Source organism: Toxotes jaculatrix, chromosome 7 (genome assembly GCF_017976425.1).
Source record: "Toxotes jaculatrix isolate fToxJac2 chromosome 7, fToxJac2.pri, whole genome shotgun sequence".
NCBI classification, from domain to species: domain Eukaryota; kingdom Metazoa; phylum Chordata; class Actinopteri; family Toxotidae; genus Toxotes; species Toxotes jaculatrix.
Window position 1 is genome coordinate 2,449,013 of NC_054400.1, and position 19,175 is coordinate 2,468,187.

The 19,175-nt window shown below is 42.2% G+C and overlaps 1 protein-coding gene across 1 annotated transcript in view; it reads left to right on the top strand.

Annotated features, from left to right (window-relative positions):
• The window catches only part of cfap299 (cilia and flagella associated protein 299), a 61,162-nt gene that overhangs the window by 4,442 nt on the left and 37,545 nt on the right, over nucleotides 1–19,175 (top strand). The window contains exon 5 of the mRNA XM_041041932.1: nucleotides 10,544–10,634. Within this exon, the coding sequence (XP_040897866.1) occupies nucleotides 10,544–10,634 (91 nt within the window). The remainder of the gene's footprint in view (nucleotides 1–10,543; nucleotides 10,635–19,175) is intronic.

Consider the following 19,175-nt stretch of genomic DNA (forward strand, 5'->3'; position numbering starts at 1 on the left):
ATTAGTTATTCCACCGGGAATGTGCACTTGCATGTGTCTGATTGCCCAGTGCAGTTTATTGTTGAATGATACTGCGTTGCAGCAAAAGTTGAACCAGCTTGAGCAGTTTTGTCGAACAAGCTTTGTGGTTTATTTGCCTCTTATGGGCCTCTGTCAGTGCAGTGCTCGCATTGAAACGAATGAGGAGGTTTCATTTTTTGACACTGTGCTATCTTTGGTCAGAATGGAGATTTATTTTCCACTCAGACAGTGTGTTAGGCAAGTTTTACAGAAGATAGAAAGATCCCGATTTAAGCGAAAAACACAATATTTCAACAAAAAAAAAAATGTGTGCGTGTTCTGGGTGCAACTAAAGATTATTTTCATCATCAATTAATTGGCTGATCATGTTCTTGGTGAATGAGTTGATTGTTTAGTCTATGAAATGTTAAAAAAAAGTGATAAAATGCTGTTCAGTGTTTCTCGGAGCCTCTGTGAGGCCTTCAGTTTCCTTGTTTTGTCTGATCTACAGACCAAAGCCTAAAGATATTCAGCTCATTATCACAGATGACAAAGAAAAACAGCAAACTGCATTTCACAAAAGAAAGAAGGGATGAAGGGGAGCAATTCATCAAGCCCGTGTCCTGCATGAACAAGGCTTTTATTTGAACAAGCCTGCCCATCTGTCTCAGTTCGGATCAAAATGTTCAACGTAAACAAGCTGAATGACAAAACTGCAAACCAGAGTCCTCTGTAAACTGCCCCTCCTGAGGAAAGTGATCACACAGATTTTCTTCTCATTCTTGATAAAGCCATGCGGTTGTGGTATCTCGTTTGATGACAAGCCAGAACAGACTCCAAATAAGACCATTCACCACACACACACACACAGACACACACACACACACACAGACACACACACGGCTTTGGAGTATCCAAACATTTACCTGCTAGGTGTTGCATTTGATTGAACCCTCAGATGCTTATCCAAATGTGCAGATGTCTCACTGTTGTCCCCCCCCTCCTCCTCCTCCTCCTCCTCCAAACGTCTGTGAACATCAGTGACACTGGTGAAATGGGAGCCTCCACACCTGCAGTTACAGTGATATTAGGCCACAAAGCCTTTCATCTTGTCCCAGCAGGATTCAGGGAAATGTTGTACGGGAACGCTGGGATGTTATATACACAGTAGTCTGTTCCGTTTCCAAGATCTACATCCATGTAGGGACTGTTCCAAAGGCTGTGAGCCTGAAATGTGTTTGGTTTGTATGTGTCCTGACTTTGTTTGGAATATAGGATTAGATCCACGTTGACAGTATCCCGTCAGGCTAATTTTAAAGGAACACTCCATGGAAAAATCTTTCGGGCATCAAATACTCACCCTAGGTTTAAAAGGTGGCTCTGAAAAGTTTGTAGCTTGCTCCTCTGTGGAGGACGGCAGCTCGAGTTTGAAGTGGATTCACCACAGTTACGATGGATTCCAGCTGTGACTCAGAGTCACAGCAACATAAATCATCTAAATGTAGATAACAAACTGTATTTGTCTTGTATTGCTGCTTTATATCACAAAAGACAACCTTGGTTTCTGAAGTTAAATAAAAAAAAAAAAACAAGCTGTATAGTAGAACATGTTTTTCACAGTGAGGTATGGAAGTAAGTAAGTAAGCAGTCGAAGGACAGTTTCCAGTTTTACTCTGCAGGGGCTGAATGTGTGATAATCAAAAAGGCACAATTTCTGCGGAGTATTCCTTTAAATTTTTTTCCCACAACCATCACAGAGTAACTGTGTCCTGACCAAGTACATGTTTAATGAGTGTCAGCACCACAAGGGTAATGAGGGAGCAGAGTTGTTTCCCCGTTTGCGTTTTATATTGAACTTGACAGGAGCCGTGTCCAAAAAAACACGACTCTGAAACAATGAGGAGAGATGTTTTCTGCCAGGTTTAAAACACCAGTTACTTCCCATCTGCCCGGTTCATTTTAATGATTTTTGTTTTGAACATTAAAACACCTGTTTGAGAAACCCGGAGCGAATAAACGGACTATTTGGTTCAAGCACAAAATAGTTTCAAAACAGCCTCTCCTGGCTCACCCCTGTGTGATTTTTGCCACTATCAATTATAGCGTGGCTTGTTTTTCATCAGCTCTCTGCTGTGGACAGATGAAAATGCTCTGTTAATAATTGGACGTTGCTGGGAAAGACATCGCTCATAACAGTTTTACAGTCTGCTGCTCTGAGCTGACCGGACCGCAGCAAGTGGGTTTTGAATCCTCTCCAAGGTAATTAACCAGCAGTGTTATGCTGTTTCAGAAGGAAAACACTTTACATTGGATGTGATCCTGTTCTAGGTAAATGATAGCTTATGGCAAATTAATGTAATTTTTTTTCTAAATATTAAATATAAACCTCAAATAATCATCTGCTGTCTTTGAGGCTTCCTTACACTTTTGTCGGTCATTATGTGACCTGAGAGCGAAGAGTGGGTAAAGAATTTCAGCACACTTCACCTGCTGTTTGGATTATTGCTCCAATACTAACAACCTGTATGTGACCGTAAGCCGACAGGTTTTTTTGTATACGTGTGGTTTTTGAAATAATTAACAGCTTTAACTGCTTTCCCACCCTTGAAAATTTGAAATCTTGCAAAAGACTTCGTCGAGAGAGGAAAAAAAAAGCATTTGCAGACTTTTTCCGTCAAAAGAGGTCAGTTTGAGCTGTGCCCCCCCCCCCCCCCCCTTCTCTGTCTAAAGGCAGATTGCTCTTTCCTCTGTGGTCTTCTGATTGGACTTCCACCAAACTGACCCCCTGACCTCCTGTTATGGTCGCACTGTGAAAACACGGGCCCCTGGATGCAATGTACCACCTGCAAAGTGGCTGCGCACAATCAGTACAGTTGGCTGCGGCCACAAAAGCTGGCAGCTGTACAGTAAACAAACTAAATGTAGTCGTTCTTTGGCCAGAGCAGAAAAAGAAATCCATCCGTCCGTTCCGATGAACAGAGCTGAAAGTGGAAGAACCGTGCGTTTGGATTTGCATTTTATTTGTGGCTCTTTTGCTTATCCATGCTTATCCTCTGGTGGCAGTGGGTAGCCATGCTGTTTTGGGAATGCATTTTGCCTTCTCTGTAGGCCTGAACCTGTGTCTCCCAGGGCATGTCTTTTTTCACCGCTCCGTCACTGCTCTGTGTTTTTCCCCTTCCTTTCTCTTCTTTTTAACCTCCCTGTGCGCTCTGGGAGACCTTTAGTGCCTGCAGGTGTATAAATAGAGCTGTTTTCAATTAAGGGCTAACCTCGCCTGTAGCGTGCATCTGATCAATGAATGCCCCCGCACCTGTGGTAATAAAATACCAAGGGAGTGGAGATAGTGCTGTGAATGCTAATCAGATGTTGCCCTGTTGTTGCCCTGTCTCATTCTTAAGGACAACACGCTCCTCCTGACAGCTCGGCTGTGAAAGGAGGGGCTTTGCCAGCACATCACAAAAAAAGACCAAACAAAAGAGCTGCTGCTCTCATCAGACATAAGTGAAACTCAATACGTGATTGAAAAAAGGAAACTTGAATGAATGGGATGCTTAGTCAGTTGTGTGGTTGTTTGGTTAGAGAGAAACTGAATGGGTAGTCAGAATCAACAAATAGTTGTGAAAGAAAAGGGTTGGGCTCTGATTTCCTTTTCAGTTTTGGATCCAATTTCAAGCTGATGAGCTATGGTCCAAATCTCACAGCTTCTCTTGCTTAAAATGTTGAAAGCTGAATCTAAACTGATCACAACAGTGGGTTCAGATTTGATAAAGTGCTGTCAAACACAAACCCCACGTAAGGAAACCAGCATTTTGTCTTTATTCTAGTGTTCAAGAAATTAGATAACAGTTTCAGGATGGAGGCTTGTGTCATATCACAAGTACCTCAGAACTTCAGGGCTTTGATTTTAGCCGAACTTAAATATCTTATATTTAATATAAGATATTTAAGTTCTGCTAAAATAAATAAATTATCTTATATTTAATATTCCAAATCACTTCTCAAACCGCCAGATGTTGGAAATTGCGTTCTGTTAATTCAAACAAAATACTTCCAAATTACAAGTCTTGATAGTCTTGCATTTTATCTTGGACAAGAATAACATCTGATCTAAAGTCAGAGACAAACAAGAGGCGAAGGGGAGCACCGCTGAGGAGACGTGAGGCCTCCGTTTCCTGTCTGCTCCGGCTCTGGCCCGGGCCCAGAAGTCCGTGTCAGCATATGTCCTGACCTCGCGTGCTCACGGCAGCGCTGCGAGGTTTCCATCAGGCTCCCCGCGATCTCCCTACAGTCCAAACCACAGCCATGCTCATTGTCCATTGTGCTGCTACGTTTTTACAGTCTGCCTCAAGAATTCTCCGCTCTCTAACTCGCTGCTCTATATTAAAAGCGAGCTATCACTTGCTGTGCCAAGTAAAACCAGCGCCGCGAACACGCACAGCGAATACGTTTCACTGCGGATCCAACCTCCAGATGCTCAGCGAAAATAAGATTGTGGATGTGACTGACATGAGAAGCCTCACTAAGCTGATCCCAGGCTCATTTTTAGCGAGCCAAACCCCCGCCACTCTCCTCGGCTGCTACTCTGGCGAGGACCCTCGGGCGACGAGGTTTTGCAGTCTCCATTACATTTGCTGTCAAGCCAATTGCCTTCCTTGCACGTTGTGATTTTGGACGGGTGTGTAAATTTGGAGCTCTCCCCTGCAACCTCTGTCCAGAGACACACATCCTGCCAGGCTTAAGCTCGCCACCACATCTCACCACACAGCACATAGATCAACACACGCGCCAGTTTAGGAACCAGCTGGTGCAGCAGATAATAAATTACAAGCTGCTGTTTGACCTGGATGTTGCTACGTTTCAGAAGTTATTTCACGTTTCATCTTAATAGCTTGATAAATGAACCATCTGCCCTCACTCAGTGGTAACGATCCGTTTTGACAAAATAATCCCAGCTCAAAGTCGACTAGCTGTTTCTGTTTCAGATGCAGTCGGCAGAAGCATAATTTAATCATCTTTTTGTCTGAACTCTTTTGGCAAAGTGAGCGTGATTGATCTGTGCGTTAAACCAACACACTGAGGTTTGTAGGTGGTTGTGTGTCCCGGTCCAGTTTTGTCGGCACTGATAGGACAGGAGAAACTGGGAGAACGCAGCTCCTGAAGCTGTCCTCTCGTGATCATACAGCAGTGTCACAGAGAGGAGGTTCTTCCCTCATACCACCTTGAAGAAAGCGCATTCCAATTTTCACTCGTAAAGCGAAACACTCGCACTGTAGGCTGAGGAGGACAAACACAGTTGAGAAAAGAAAAGATCGGATTGTGATTGGCTCCATCTTAGCCAATAGAAATCCTTTAAAATAAACCTCAATTGTCCCAAGTGACGATGCCTTGGAGTGGCTCGGGACATATTCATTATCTGTTGTGGTATTGAGTGACAGAGTTACAGAGAGTGTTATCATGTGTGATAGAAACCGGCCTGCTTTCACCCACACCCAGTACGCTACAGCTAAGTGCTCCTGATAAAGGGGAGGAAATGGTTTCCACATCATACAGCTTTTCCCATCAGGCTCCCAGGCCGCACAGCCATCTTCTCCTTTGTACTTCTAAGTGCTGCAGATGGAGGATGAGTGACCTGTAAGGTTCTTTCTGTGGCGAGTTCTCTAGTCTGTAGCTGACTTATTGCCGCCCTGTTTGAATTGATTTTGGAGTGTAAGCGTGTCTCCATAGGTTTGGACAGAAGCTGAGTTCCAGCTCCTGAATAGTTCAGTATATAACCTGAAATAAGCCTGTGAGAATTTTGTTGCTAAGGAAATTCTTCACTAATCAGCAGCTGAAATGAGCTGAAAAATACTTTTAAATGATTTCACATGTGTTGCTTTGCATTACAACGTAAGCTAATAAACTGATGAGGGAGAAACCGCACTCTTCACATGTGTGAGACAGACGGACAGACAGCCATTCAGGGGTGAGAGCTCGCTCTCTCCTTTTAGGACGTACACTGGAGAAGATTATCGTCTCCAAAACTTCAGAGTTTCCTGTAGCTTCATCTAAATCTACACATCAGATTTCACTTCAGAACACGAATCTGGATCATTACAGTCTGTCTCTGTCTCTGTTTGGACTACCATATCAGCCTTTGAATATTGAGGAGTTGCTCTACATGTTTCCCAAATGGAATACGTCTTATTTTGCCTTGAAAAGAAGTCAGTATGAAAAAGATGACAGTGATTCCTTTGATCCACGCTCGAAAACATGCACTTCTCAGACAGGCAATGCTCAATGTGCAACCTCCCCAACCCCCAAAAGCCGCTGTGGCCACAATACACAAAGAAAACTCAGGTAGAATATCACGCGTAGCACATGTGTAACTGATACATTCAGCTCATTGTAATCAGAGGTGACAGAGGATTTTAGAAAAAGCCCAAAATAAAGTAAATTGTCATGCTGTGTGGAATTTCCCTTGACGTCCACCAGCCCAAAATAATATTTTCCATAAGATTCATTTTCCCAAGCACTCAGGAATAATATTCTGGTACAGTATGTGTTGTTTCTTAAGAAATCACTGTATTATTGAAAGCTGCCATCTGTCATAGCCTCAAAAGCTGCAGGCTAATGAAAGTTTCAGTCTGTTAATCTGTCTTCAGAATAAAAGAAGAAATCATTTCAAAGCACAACATCTTTTACCCATCATGAAATGAAAATCTCTCAGAATGCGCCTTTTGTCCAGTCGCTGAATATTTATTTGCGAAATGAACGAATTAGGAAGGAATGCAAGGCCCCCGGTTCTTCAAAGAAATTTTAATTACATTCCATTAACTATGCTGGGGATTATTTCCTGTTGCAGATTTTGCCATGTGTGAAAGAGGACACAACTTGGTACAGATCGCATTTGTTTGGCATGGCTGATGAAACTGCAGCTGAAGCTGCTGGGGCCCAGGGCATCGTGCTGCAGGATGTAGCGCCCCACCATCCCCGTCGTCTGCCTGTAACGATTTGGCCCTTGTTGAAGTCCCTTAGGTTTCTTACACGTGCCCATTAATCCTGCATCGAGCACGCTGACTGGAAGAGCCGACTGTTCACTTCATGTGTGACATATCCCAGACATGTCCTTGACATGCACCGCTGTTACGTGATGCTGTTTTTAGGTGAGCAGCAACGAGACGAATCATTGTTTAAGTTGTCGGTCAGTGACACTTTTGAAGGTGACGGATGTGAATATATTTAGTGGTAAACACATGAACAGCAGGCAGCGGCAGGTTTTTAGGTTGTGGAAGCAAACTGTGGTTTGTAAATATCCCGTCCTTTCACCTCAAAAGCATCATGTGACGATGCATGAATTAACAGTGAAAGATTAAAACCAGTATCAAAAACCGGTTTTGAATTGGAACCAGTTCCAGATTTCCAAGAACTGGGCAGCTGTTAAGCAACTTGCAAGCAGGCCCCTGGGTTCGGGTATGGCCGAGCTCGTTTCGCTGTGATTCTGTGTTTACACATGTGTAAACACACTTGGAGCAGAGTCGCTGTGCAGTAACAGCTGTTCGCCCCCAACAGAGGAGGACGAAGCGTTACATAAACTCTAGTTTACAACACAGCGAACGGGAGTTTCTCCACCATCGAGATTTTTAATTGATTGATTTTTAATTCAGTTTCTGGTTGTGTGTCACAACTTTTACTGACTGCAGAGCAACAGCTGGAGGGTGCGGTTCTTATGAGATGCTATCAGATTAGTAGCTCGTGTAACACGGTATTTGCTCCGTGTATGATGTTCTACAGCTGAGTTCTGACATTTATTTTGAAATGAATGTTGATAATCTTGCTTAATGCTTCAGGGTTACTGGGAATTTTAACACTTAGGTGATCTGTGCTGCTGGCCATTTCTCCAGCTGCACTTCCTGAATTATGTTTCACCGTCCCAATACCTCAGCCTCCTGGGCTGTTTTGGATATGAATCCCTGCGAAGACCATGTTTGCTGCTTACTTAAAAATCTACCAACACAATTTATCTGTTCGAATCTTGACAGGAAGGCACTTGTCTGAAAAACTTAAAGATAGGTTGTCTAAAGCATTTGTACAAATAACCAGTTGCGTTGTCTTTCTGGTGTTTTGAGAATTTGAGTTTAGAAGAAGAAGAAATCATAGAACACACTCGCGACGTTCTTCTTATAATAGAAATCGAATCTCGTTGCAGAAGTTCCCACAAATGAGTTGCACTTGCAGGTTGCTTTGCTTTCACCTTCTGTCCAGTTCACCCTAAACCAGCTCCGTGAGGTTTGTGAGGTCTGGAGACTGTGCTGGTTGTCATCATGTGAAGCCACCGTCTCGTCCTTGTCTTCTAATGTTTTGGGTCATTATCTTGCTGTAAAGGTGCAAAATCTGGGTCACCTGTAGGAATTGTTTGCATCAACTTTCGAGGCTTCGTTTACTTCCATTGCCGCAGGACAGATGTAAGTTAACCAGCTTCTTAATCCCTGAAAAAGGCCTTTATTCTATGAAATTTCCATATTCTTTTCAGTTTGTGATGACTTGACTGGACTCAAACTGCTGAAATTTCAATAAAAGCTGGAAAAATGTGGGTGTTCTAAAACTTTTGACCGGTGTTGTACTTTGGAAAAATAATTTCATATCTGTAGGGCAGATGCTCTTAGAGGGCCCTAATTCCAGGGCCCACCTGCCTTGACCACAATCCAAAAACAAGATCCTTAAAATACAGGGCTAGATCACAGTTAGCTTAATACCTGGTCATTAGCCACTAATAACCATCATTTAATAGTGAAATTCTTGTTATCCCTCCTAAATGAGGCTTGATAAGAAATTTGTTAATTGACGGGAAACTCAAACTTGCAGCGGTCCATATGTTTTGCTGAAGTATTATTCACTCTCCGTGACTGTGTGTGTTGCTTTAGCTACTGGAAGGGGTAACCCCAGTCACTTGCCTCCTCAACACCTGTGTTTACTTTGGGGCCTCGGCCCCCATGACCCAGCAGCAATCCTTCACTCACTCAGGAGATGGAGTGAGGTTCCAGCCTCCAAATATGTGCTGTCCCTGCACTTTTACCACTGTGTGATTCCTCTAAGACTTTCATTATGGGGCACGGGCCGAGCGACTAGTATAAATTACAATCCTTTTCCAAATTCTGGTAAATTTAGACATTCAGATTCTGAGCTCTTTCACTGTGATGTCGAGCTGGCTAAGAGCACAAGTTTGTCTGTGCTTGTTGTGGCCGTTGAGGCTTTTTAAAGTACTTTGGGAATGGAAAGTGGATTTGAGGAGCCATTAGTGTAGAATATAACTGAACTTGTCTTCTCGCTGGCCAGAGCAGCAGACAGAACTGGATGCAGTGGTTGTGAATATTCAGCAGTAATGCAAAGATGAAAGAAACAGATTTATAACTGGGGGATTTCTTTTTCAAACGTGCAGGTGTTTTCAGGGAAGTTTGGGATTATTGCTTCCTCTGGTAGAGAGCAAACGTGTCCATAACAGCAGCTCTCGAAATCTGCCAGTTTTCCCCTCCTTTAATCAGATTATTCCTGATTCAGATTATAATTTTGCTGTTTTTAAACTGTATTTTATTTAGTTCACATCGTTCAGGCCGAGTTTATGGTTAAAATAAAGATCTGAAGTGTAACTTTAGTGATTCACACGTGGAAAAAATGTAAAATCAAAGATTTTCAGTGCAGATTATCATTTCAGATCAACAGACCAATGCTTTTTTTCCACTGTTCTGTAACTGTAACTTTAATGATTAATGGTCTTTCTGCATTTCTTCTTACCATCTTCCTTCTTCTGTGTTCTTAACCACAACTGAGAAGTTACCAATGACCTGTTTACTGCCTTTAACATGTTAACTTGGTGTGGATCTGATGGCGGTTTTGCACAGTCAATTCTGGATGCATGCCAGAGTTCTGTTTCTTGTACTGCAGTGTGTTAACTGTTCAAATATTAGTGCCAGTGTTTTTTCAGGTGCAGATGCATTAGTCTGTGTGCCAAAACCCCGTTTCCATGGAAACGGGCCAGCCTGAGCGTAAAAAGCTGCCGCAGGATCAGATGGAGACATTGAACTCTGATGTGATTAACACTGAAATGCATTCTGAAATTAGCAGCCGTGACACTCCGACATTCGTCATGATTTTTGTAGTTTTCAGATTCGGATTCAGAGTAAAAAACATCAACTTCTCAACAATATTTCTGATCATTTCTGTCAGGAACTGGTATTTGGAGTATTCGGGAGTGTCCTGGGAGCTTGGGAGGTTTGGTGAAAATGCTGTGTGCTGGCACACGAGAGGCTCGAGTCTGCCTTTGATTGCATATCATGCTCCTTTTCTGTTGATTCTTGCATATTAATGAAATGCTTAAACTCATTTAAATATTTGATGAATCAAACATCATAATTAAGCCCTGGTAAATGCAGTAGTAGTAAAATGTAGCTACAGAACATTAAGGGGTGAAAAGCTTCCATAAAGAACCTTTAAGGCTTCATGTGACTTTTTTTTTTTTTTTCCAGGTTAAGAGAAACATTTCAAACCGTTTGAGTGTTGTCTTTTCCAGGACACTGGCAAGTGCAGGAAAAGAACTCAAAGATAACTTCCTGAAAGCCCTGGCAGAGCGAGAGGAGGCCAACCGCAGTGGGAAAATGACTGTGAGTACATTATTACAGCACTCCATTTGCTACGTAATGGGATTCCCCTCAAATATTTCTGCAATTCCATTAGGATGAGAACAAAATCCATACTGTGTCAAGTTGAGTGGAAATGCCCCCACCAGCCCCCCCCCAACCTCCACCCCCACCTCCGCTCCAAAGACCATGAGAGTCAGCTGCCCGCCCTTCTCCCATCCATAAAGCTCTGTGTACCTATGTGTGCTTTTTAAATTGAACCGCCGCCATCATTTCCAAAGGGGCCTCACCTGAAGACATGGTGTACAGTCCTGAAGGGGTATTACATGATGACTCCTCCCACTACATCTGGTTTGTTTAAACTTGCACCAACATAAACTGTATGATTAGTCTCCATACCGTTATCAGCCCTATTTTCAAAACTGTTTAAAAATGAATTTGTTATAGTTTTAGTATTGGAATTATTTGTGACTCTCCAGGGACAGATGAAGTGTATGATTTACAGTGTCTCCGTCCATGGCCACAAGGGTCAGCGTGACTTAAAATTCATTATCTGTCAAAGTTTGTGGAGGTCCGCGCAGACTATGTGTATGAACTGTACATGCCAGCAGACGTGTGAACACGTTTGCCTTTGCAGAAAGTTAATGTAACATGAACGGAGCCACTTCTGGACTGTAGCTAAGCCTTTATAGTTGTAACTGGGCTAACTGGACTGGAAATGTAAGGGTCAGGGGTATTGTCAGTCGTCCTTGGCTACGAAAAGTGGCTTCTGGGATGCGAAGCACCACATTTTGGGTGAGGAAAGAGTTATAGGTTATAGGTTGGTGCAGGTGGTAGAGCAGCACCAGCTAGAAATGCCCGTTGCTGCCGAGCGTGAGAGCTGTCGGGTAGGTTCCCGGCTGAGGGCAGAGAGAGTGTGATTCCCTTTCCCATCTTCCTGGCAGAGGTAACAGGTAGTCTAAAAGCTTTGCGGTGGTAAGGTGGCAGGAAGACATGAGATTTGTACTGAGATGCTGAAGGCTCTGGCACACTTAAATCTAATGTTGCCTAGAGATGTTTGCCATTGACTCTACATTTGCTTTACGGGCTTAGAGAAGTCTTACGACAATGTAGGAGCTTCTTATGGAAGGTGCAGGGGCCTTTACTGACGGCTGTCTGGTCTTTGATTTTCATGGACAGGATCTCCAGGTCGCGAGTGTCAGTTTGGCGTCATCAGATTGTGACCCCCAGCACACACAGCAGCAGTTTGTCTCCGCCCCAGCCTACTGCTCGTAGGAATATACATGTAAAGATAAAGGGCTAGAAGGTGCATATGCCAAACTGCACATCTGTCCTGTGTGAAGTCAGGCTTTGCTGTGTCGTGAGCCCAAGGAGGTGTTTTTAAATCATGGGCAAAACCTGCATGCTTGATTAAACTTAGATGCACTGGGGAGAGATATTAACCTCTGACCATGAAGCTGAATATTTTCACTACAAACATAACTTTTAACACCATGCTCTGTCTGTACTTACAGTATATGATGAGTGGAATGTGTGCCATTTGAGGGATTGTACTCGGCGTTGGTCTGCAGGGAGTGTTAGTGCTGACACACTTCAAATGATTCACTTCCAAGATGCTGGAGTACAAAAAAATAGGAGTTTTGTTTGACCTCCATTTACCTGCCCCTGTGGGATTTGCAATTGTGAGATCACATGAGGTGCACGGAGGGGAGTGGAGGTAGTAACACCAGAAGTTTTCCCACTGGATGTTCTCTGTGTAAACAGTACCATGCAAAAGCCCACTCTCTTTCCTTCAGCCCTACGAGCTTCATCCAATTGAGAGATACAACTGCAGCTTTTTTCCTTTCAAAGAAACCTCCGGTGAAAAATTAAGTGATTTAAAGTATCTGTTCCTGTATACAGAAAAGAGAGCCAGAGTAAAAACAAGCAAAATATCATGTTGTGTATCGCCAGCGTTGTTTTGCTGACACGATATTTTCCCACCTCTTCTTATTTTCCGTCTCTGAAGAGCTTCCCTTTGCTGAGAAATTGGATTGGGACGCTGTTTATTTTCCTTTGAGCCCCACTCTGTTTAAAATTGAACCCACATTTGTGCACTTAATACCTCTTCTCTTTGAAACTGTTTAAGTAACAGGTAATCTTAATACAGTTTGACGAGGCTTGACCTCATTGGTATATTTACATTACGCAGATGTATTCCAGACAACATTTGCACGTGTGGACGTAACGGTAAAACGTGTCTTAGCTTATTTTTCATACATGCTTTACATTCATTTTGTGCTGTGTGTATATTTTTTAATACTTTAATTGTAATTTGCTGATTTGCAATGATCCGTGTGGTATTTAAACATATTTCACACGTGGTATTTTCATAAAAACATCTGCTAAAAATTGCAAACAACCTCAGTATATGCAGTGTGAAGAAGCTGGATGCGGTTTTGGAATTCTTCCCTCTTATCTGTGTTATCTGTGTCGCGCCTAAAATCCTCCTTATGAAAGTGTCAAATTACTCACGCTAATCTTTGATAAGGTTCAATAATAAGACCACCCGGCATCGTGAGGTGTCTCTCACTCTGTTCACTGTGGGCTTTCTTTCTGAAGGCCTATCGACACACACGAGTCACGCTCCTATCTGCCGCGCACCTTAAACCCGAGGATCAGTTGCACTAACACATTCCAGGTCCTCTGCACCTCTGCACATTTTTACTGCTCTCTAATTCAGAGCAGCCCTTTTCCAACAAGTGTTTTTCCCTTTTTTTCCATTATATTTTATGTTTGCAAATTAGTGTTATTTTAGTCATTTAATCTTGTAAGCTTTAACAGACTCGCCAACTTTGTTTAAAAAAAAAAAAAAAAAGTCAGCCAGTCTTCCTTCATCAAATTTCTTCATCGAATCTACACAGTAAGAAGATCTTTAACTAGTTTATCCCCTAATTTGTTTTATTTGACCTTAAACTTTTACTGTTTTTATTGTAAACCCATCCACGGTTTGCTGACATAGTCTCAAGTATCACCTACTTAATTTATCATAATGGGTTTCGTCATTGTTGTGAAGGATTGTAAGGACACAGAGAATCATCCATTGTGGGCGCACAATGGACGAGGACGAGAAAATACTTATTGGCATTCCTTTAAATGGATGATATATTCATTGTCATCTCCCTCCTCATTCATCAGAGGGGTCACTCCTTTCATGTCAGGCTCAGCCTTTCAAGTCAGGTTGAAATTACACCTGTCAGTTAATACACTCGTCAGGTTATTCTGTCTTTTCTGTCCTGCCCCAAATGGCATTACAAAAGATGGATAGCAGACATGACTCGTGGTGAGCGGAGCTCATCTTCCCTTTGTGTGCGGTCCCTGCCCCCCCCCGTTTCCCGCCCTTAAGGATAGAGGCAAAGAAATATTAGGAAGTGACGCCTATTTTGCATTCAAAATACTGACTTTGATTCGTTTTTTTCCTCCAGTTTTCTCATAAGCACTTGCTCTTTAGACGGAGCCCTCCACTATCTCTCCGATCAGCTGAACTTGTAAGCTTTCAGCGCTTTGCCTTCATTGTGCCTTTACTTCCCTGGCCCTGTTGCGAAAGCTGCTTCGCTGCCAAAAGTCACACACAAACAAAAGCTGCACCTGGGCAGCTTTGGCTTTATTTGCACTGGGTTAGAAGTTAAGTTTTTTATCAAATCCAGGTCACACCTGCGCAGGATGCCTGAGGGTGTCAATTGTTGGGAGGTTCACATCTGAAACTGAAGGTGTGTTGCCACCACCCACCCAGCTCCCTGTTTGTTTTCAGGTGTTTGTTGAGAGGCTCTGATGGTGTCAGTGTGAAGTTGCAACATATCAAACTGATGTTAAGCTAATAAATGGGCACAGTTAAAAGCCGACATACACGAAGCTGTGAGCCTAATTCACTGACGTGTAAGGTTCTTTAGCCAAACCTGATAAACTCACAGAGCTTGTGACTCGAATCATTTAAACATTTTATTGTTGTTCATTAATATTATTACCATTATTAATATTGTTTACTGTTCATTGGTCCATGGCCTAACCTTCCACTAAATTTCTTTTAAATCCACGAGCCTCTTTCTGAATATCTGGCTAATTAACAGTTTAATGGGACTGAAACCATAAACTTGCAATGATATCAGAATGTTTTCTTATTTAAATGATCATGAACTCATCTGATGCGTTTGGTCCATGGACTCAGGTGACGGTCATTTCAAACACTATCCGTCTCCAAAATCTCTAAAGTGAAGAAGGTGATTAAAACACCTTATTGGCCTGACAGCTCTTTTTTTCTTTAAGTCTTTGAAAATATATCCTGTCAATCAAACCACATTAACTAAACACATCAAACTAATTAAAATGGACTAGTAGCATGAGATGGTAACAGTGACTAACACAAGTTGCACATGATGATTGATGATGATCATATATTTCACCTTCATCAAGTGTTGCTGATTCACTTTCATTTTAGTTACAAATGATTTTTCAAATGACTAAAGAACATAATGTACCCAGAAAGTAAATTTCACTCCCCTTTAAGAAGCAAATAAATATGTTTCTTGTTCAGTGAGTAAAGCCATCACTCACCCGGTAACAAGAGGGAACTTCATTAAAACAATGCACCTGGCAAAGTGCCTCGCCATAAAGAGTGAACGATTGTGTTTGCTCTCAGCTCCTTCTCAAGCAGCGGGGCTATCACAGGAGTCAGTGTGTTGTGTCAGTAGTGAAGAATTTAGCACTGGGAGTCGAATTCAGCCTGTCAAACCTGGTGACAGGAACAAATGAATTTTAAAAAAAAATGTGATTTTTTTTCAGAAAGATTTTATTGCATGCAAGATTTGGTGCTCAGCTGAGTTTTGGAGAGTTCGCTTGATGGAGTGTTCAAATGTGGGAGACTTTACAACACCATAAAATGAATGTAGATTAGGAACAGCAAAAATAAAATATCAAAAAGTAGCACATATCAAACTGCTGCGTAACATCATCTATTATCCTTTTTTTTTGTAATTATGGAAATCTAAAACTGTCCTTCACTTTTGTTTTTCAACTACAAATACAAGAAAATGTTGTCTAAGGTGACAGACATCTGACAACTTACCACAATTCATGGATTTGACTTATTTTAGTCTTAAAAAGAGCGTTGCATCTTATCAAAGCTCCTCAATATTTCCCACTCATTTGAGAAGATGCTTTTCTTTTTGACTGATTTGACTGTTCAGAAATGATTTTCGGTCTCCCACCCTTTCAGTTGTGGAATTTAGCTGGTTGGCCTGCGCTGTGTGTCTCATGCCCAGAGGGGACATCCTGCATAAAGGAAGTGTTTGTCTTTGGTCTGTGGACCCAGCGAGTTCTGTATTGATAAGCTCCTGTCGCTATAGATAATAAGGTGGTCAGTCATGCAGCCCAGAGATCAAGTATAGCATTGAAATTAAAGAGGAATTCCCAGCCCTATTGCATTACAAGCCATGTGTGTGTCCCCGCTGCCCAGTTCCTTTGTCCTTGTCATGGGCAGTAAAAATAACAATGGCAAGTTTGATTTCAAAGCAGCAGGACCAAGGTGGACAGTCTTTAGAAAGGAAAGAGTCCTGCAGGGCTATCATATGACCTTGACTTGAATGGTGTCACAGAGTTGTGGAGAGGTGGGGATAAGGCCTCAGCAGTTTGCAACCATCTATCAAGTGCACAAAAAGGACCTTTTGTCTGGAGAAGCAACCATTGTGATATTTGAGAATCAGCTAATGAGCATCTATTTTCTTTTTTTTAGTTCTGAGACTTGATTTCACCTGATACAGACGCAGAAACCCTTACATGAAATACCCTAAATGACCCCAATGAGACAAGTTAACAACCTGTAACCCTGTTGTCTAACTCAGATTTTGACTTCTAATTCATGCAGCTAATTTTTTTCCCCCCTGATCTTTGAACCATAATTCTTGGGCTGCACTTTCTCACAGTTGCAGGTCTTGAGGAAAACCATAACACTGAACTGTGAAACCGTACTCTTGGCTGATTACGACACGTGGATTTCATGGCTAGTGTCTTAGTCTATAAAAAGAAAATGGATAGCCAAAGCATTATGTGTTATGTTAGTCCGTGCAGCCAACATGGCAGCTGTGCCTTGTCTCTCAGTGCACCCTATCTGCCACTGAGGGATTTGGAAAGGAATGAGGAAAAGGCAGATTAAACCACCCATATCTCATGCTATGTACCATTGTTTTTAAGAGCTCTTAATAAATGGCAATCGAAAGATAATAATAGACTGCAATTAATCCGAATCACACAGATTTGAATTATTTAGGCAGGGTTTTTTTTTTTTTTTCTGAGAGATGCAGCTGCTATCAATAGCAAAGCTTTGACATGCAATATTTTCCTGAATGAAAGCATAATTAGTTGGTTAAGTTACAAAAGCCAGATCCAGTGAGAACATGCCGTGGGCCATTTGGAAGCCGTTTCAGGGCGGATAAAAGGTTTGTTTGCCCATGAAATCACACATCACGTAGTACATCAGACCTATCCCAGAATGCAAGTGGCACCACTCACCTCACTGTTTTGCCACTGAAAGCCTGGCTGAGCCCCACTGTAATGATTTCTTCTGGGCCCCTCCCTCCTGTGAACAGCTGCTATTGTCCAGAGACATCGCCCCAAAAATGTGGCCCCTGGACCATTTTCAGAGCAAATGAAAATGGATACACTTAATCTAATCTCTCAGGATTTTTTTTTTTTTTTTTTTTTTTTTTAAGCTCATCGTTGAACCCATTTGGGCTGTGGACCGTCACCATCAAAACATCTATCAGCATGATTTGCCACTGGGAAGATGGGCAGTCGTATTAAACTGTCTGCTCGGTATCAAAGGAAGTCTTGCATTAAGTAGAGGCCATCTGGGAGTCTGGATAAACTGCGATTGCTCTCGTTAGCCGTTTTTAAGAGCTCACGTTTTGGACACAGTTGGGGATTTATTGGGAAGCAGAATATCGAAGGGATTACTTTATTTTCTTTTGGTATTAGGCCAGTCTCTTGTGTTTTATCTTGTGTTGTAACGTCTCCTAAATCACAGGCAACAAAGACAGTAGATCCACAGGAACTCACATTCGTGTTGTCTTTTTATATCACAACAGCTCAACAAGCTGTAACCGGGGGGATTCCCACAACCGGTGTTTTGAAGCACCTCGATATTCCAGTGTCTTTTTCAAACTGCGACATTCTGGATACACACCGTCATAAAAGCAAGTCTTTTGAAGTAAGAGTTTTGGGTTAGAGAACAATGTAAGAGGTGCTGGTCAGTGATCTCTGGAAAATGATCATTAGTTACCATCAGTTCGAATGCCTTTGTTGCACAGACAGCCCTGATGTTGTTTCTTCAGACTGTCATGTGAGGAAGCCCTTCAAAGGCGTCCGGTTTAAAAACTTGAATGTGGCAGGTGGCGTGTGATATGCAGTCCCTTGTCAAGACCACTTTGCAGAGTGTAGCTTTGTCCACACTGTGGCCCGAATATTTTCCTCTGACGTATGAAGGTCACAGGCTTCTCCCTGCTGGAGTCATTTAATAAAATGTCGTGCTGTGAGGCTGAAATCATCCGTTTCCGTAATCAGTCATTATTTACAGCCATATTATCTTTTGCATTCCTTTCATTTGCACTTTTCTTAGACTCATGAACCTTGGCATGTTTTCAGTACAACTCCCATCCGTGTGTTAGGAAGACACAGGGTGCATGTGCTTGTTATATGTTAGGGAGGACTGAACATCTGTATTAAATACTACCTAAAGCTTTCTGGCCTGTCCCTGGAGGAATGTGCACCTGCTTTGTGCAGGCGGTGTTTTTCAGACTCCTTCGGCTCAAAGTCAACACTTTGTGTAACAGGTTCTGTAGTAAACCTGCTTCACTGTGAAATATAGTCACTAAAACACTAACTCTGAATTGGCAATAATGGATGAAAGTACGCAAAAAAAAACTTCTCACATAAAAACACCTAGAAATAACAAAAGATAGTGTTTCATTGATGCAGCCAATCGGCCATACATTTCCACCTTTGTTTACATTTCTTCTGCATCCCATCTTTCTTACATCATCCCCCTGGATTTTCCTCCAAAACAGTGATTAAACCGCTCCAGTTTGTGTCTGGACCCATCTTCTTCCTGGCCTCCTGTTGAGGAGGGACGCCAAGGGTTTCTCAGATCCTGAACCCAACAATGTGAGACTCATCTGGTCTGTGAGGCTGCAGGTGCTGTGTGTGTGTGTGAGATTTATCTTTTAAACAACTACTTTAACTACCGAATCCATTTGAAAGAAGACTATACCTATAATCGACTGATCCAAAGGAGGAGAAAGCACAAATCATCAATTGACCTCGAGGGCTTAATGGGCTAGATTTAAATTCAAGCTAGTCAAATAATGCAGGATAAACCTAATTACTTAGTTGTAACTTAAGTAGCATGACACAAAAACCTGGCTTCACCGATGTCATGCTAACTGCTTACACACCTGTTATGAAACTGTCCTCTGTTGCAGCTCTTCTAAGTTTTATTTCTGATTAAAACTAAAAGTTGTAGGAGAGACATGGGTG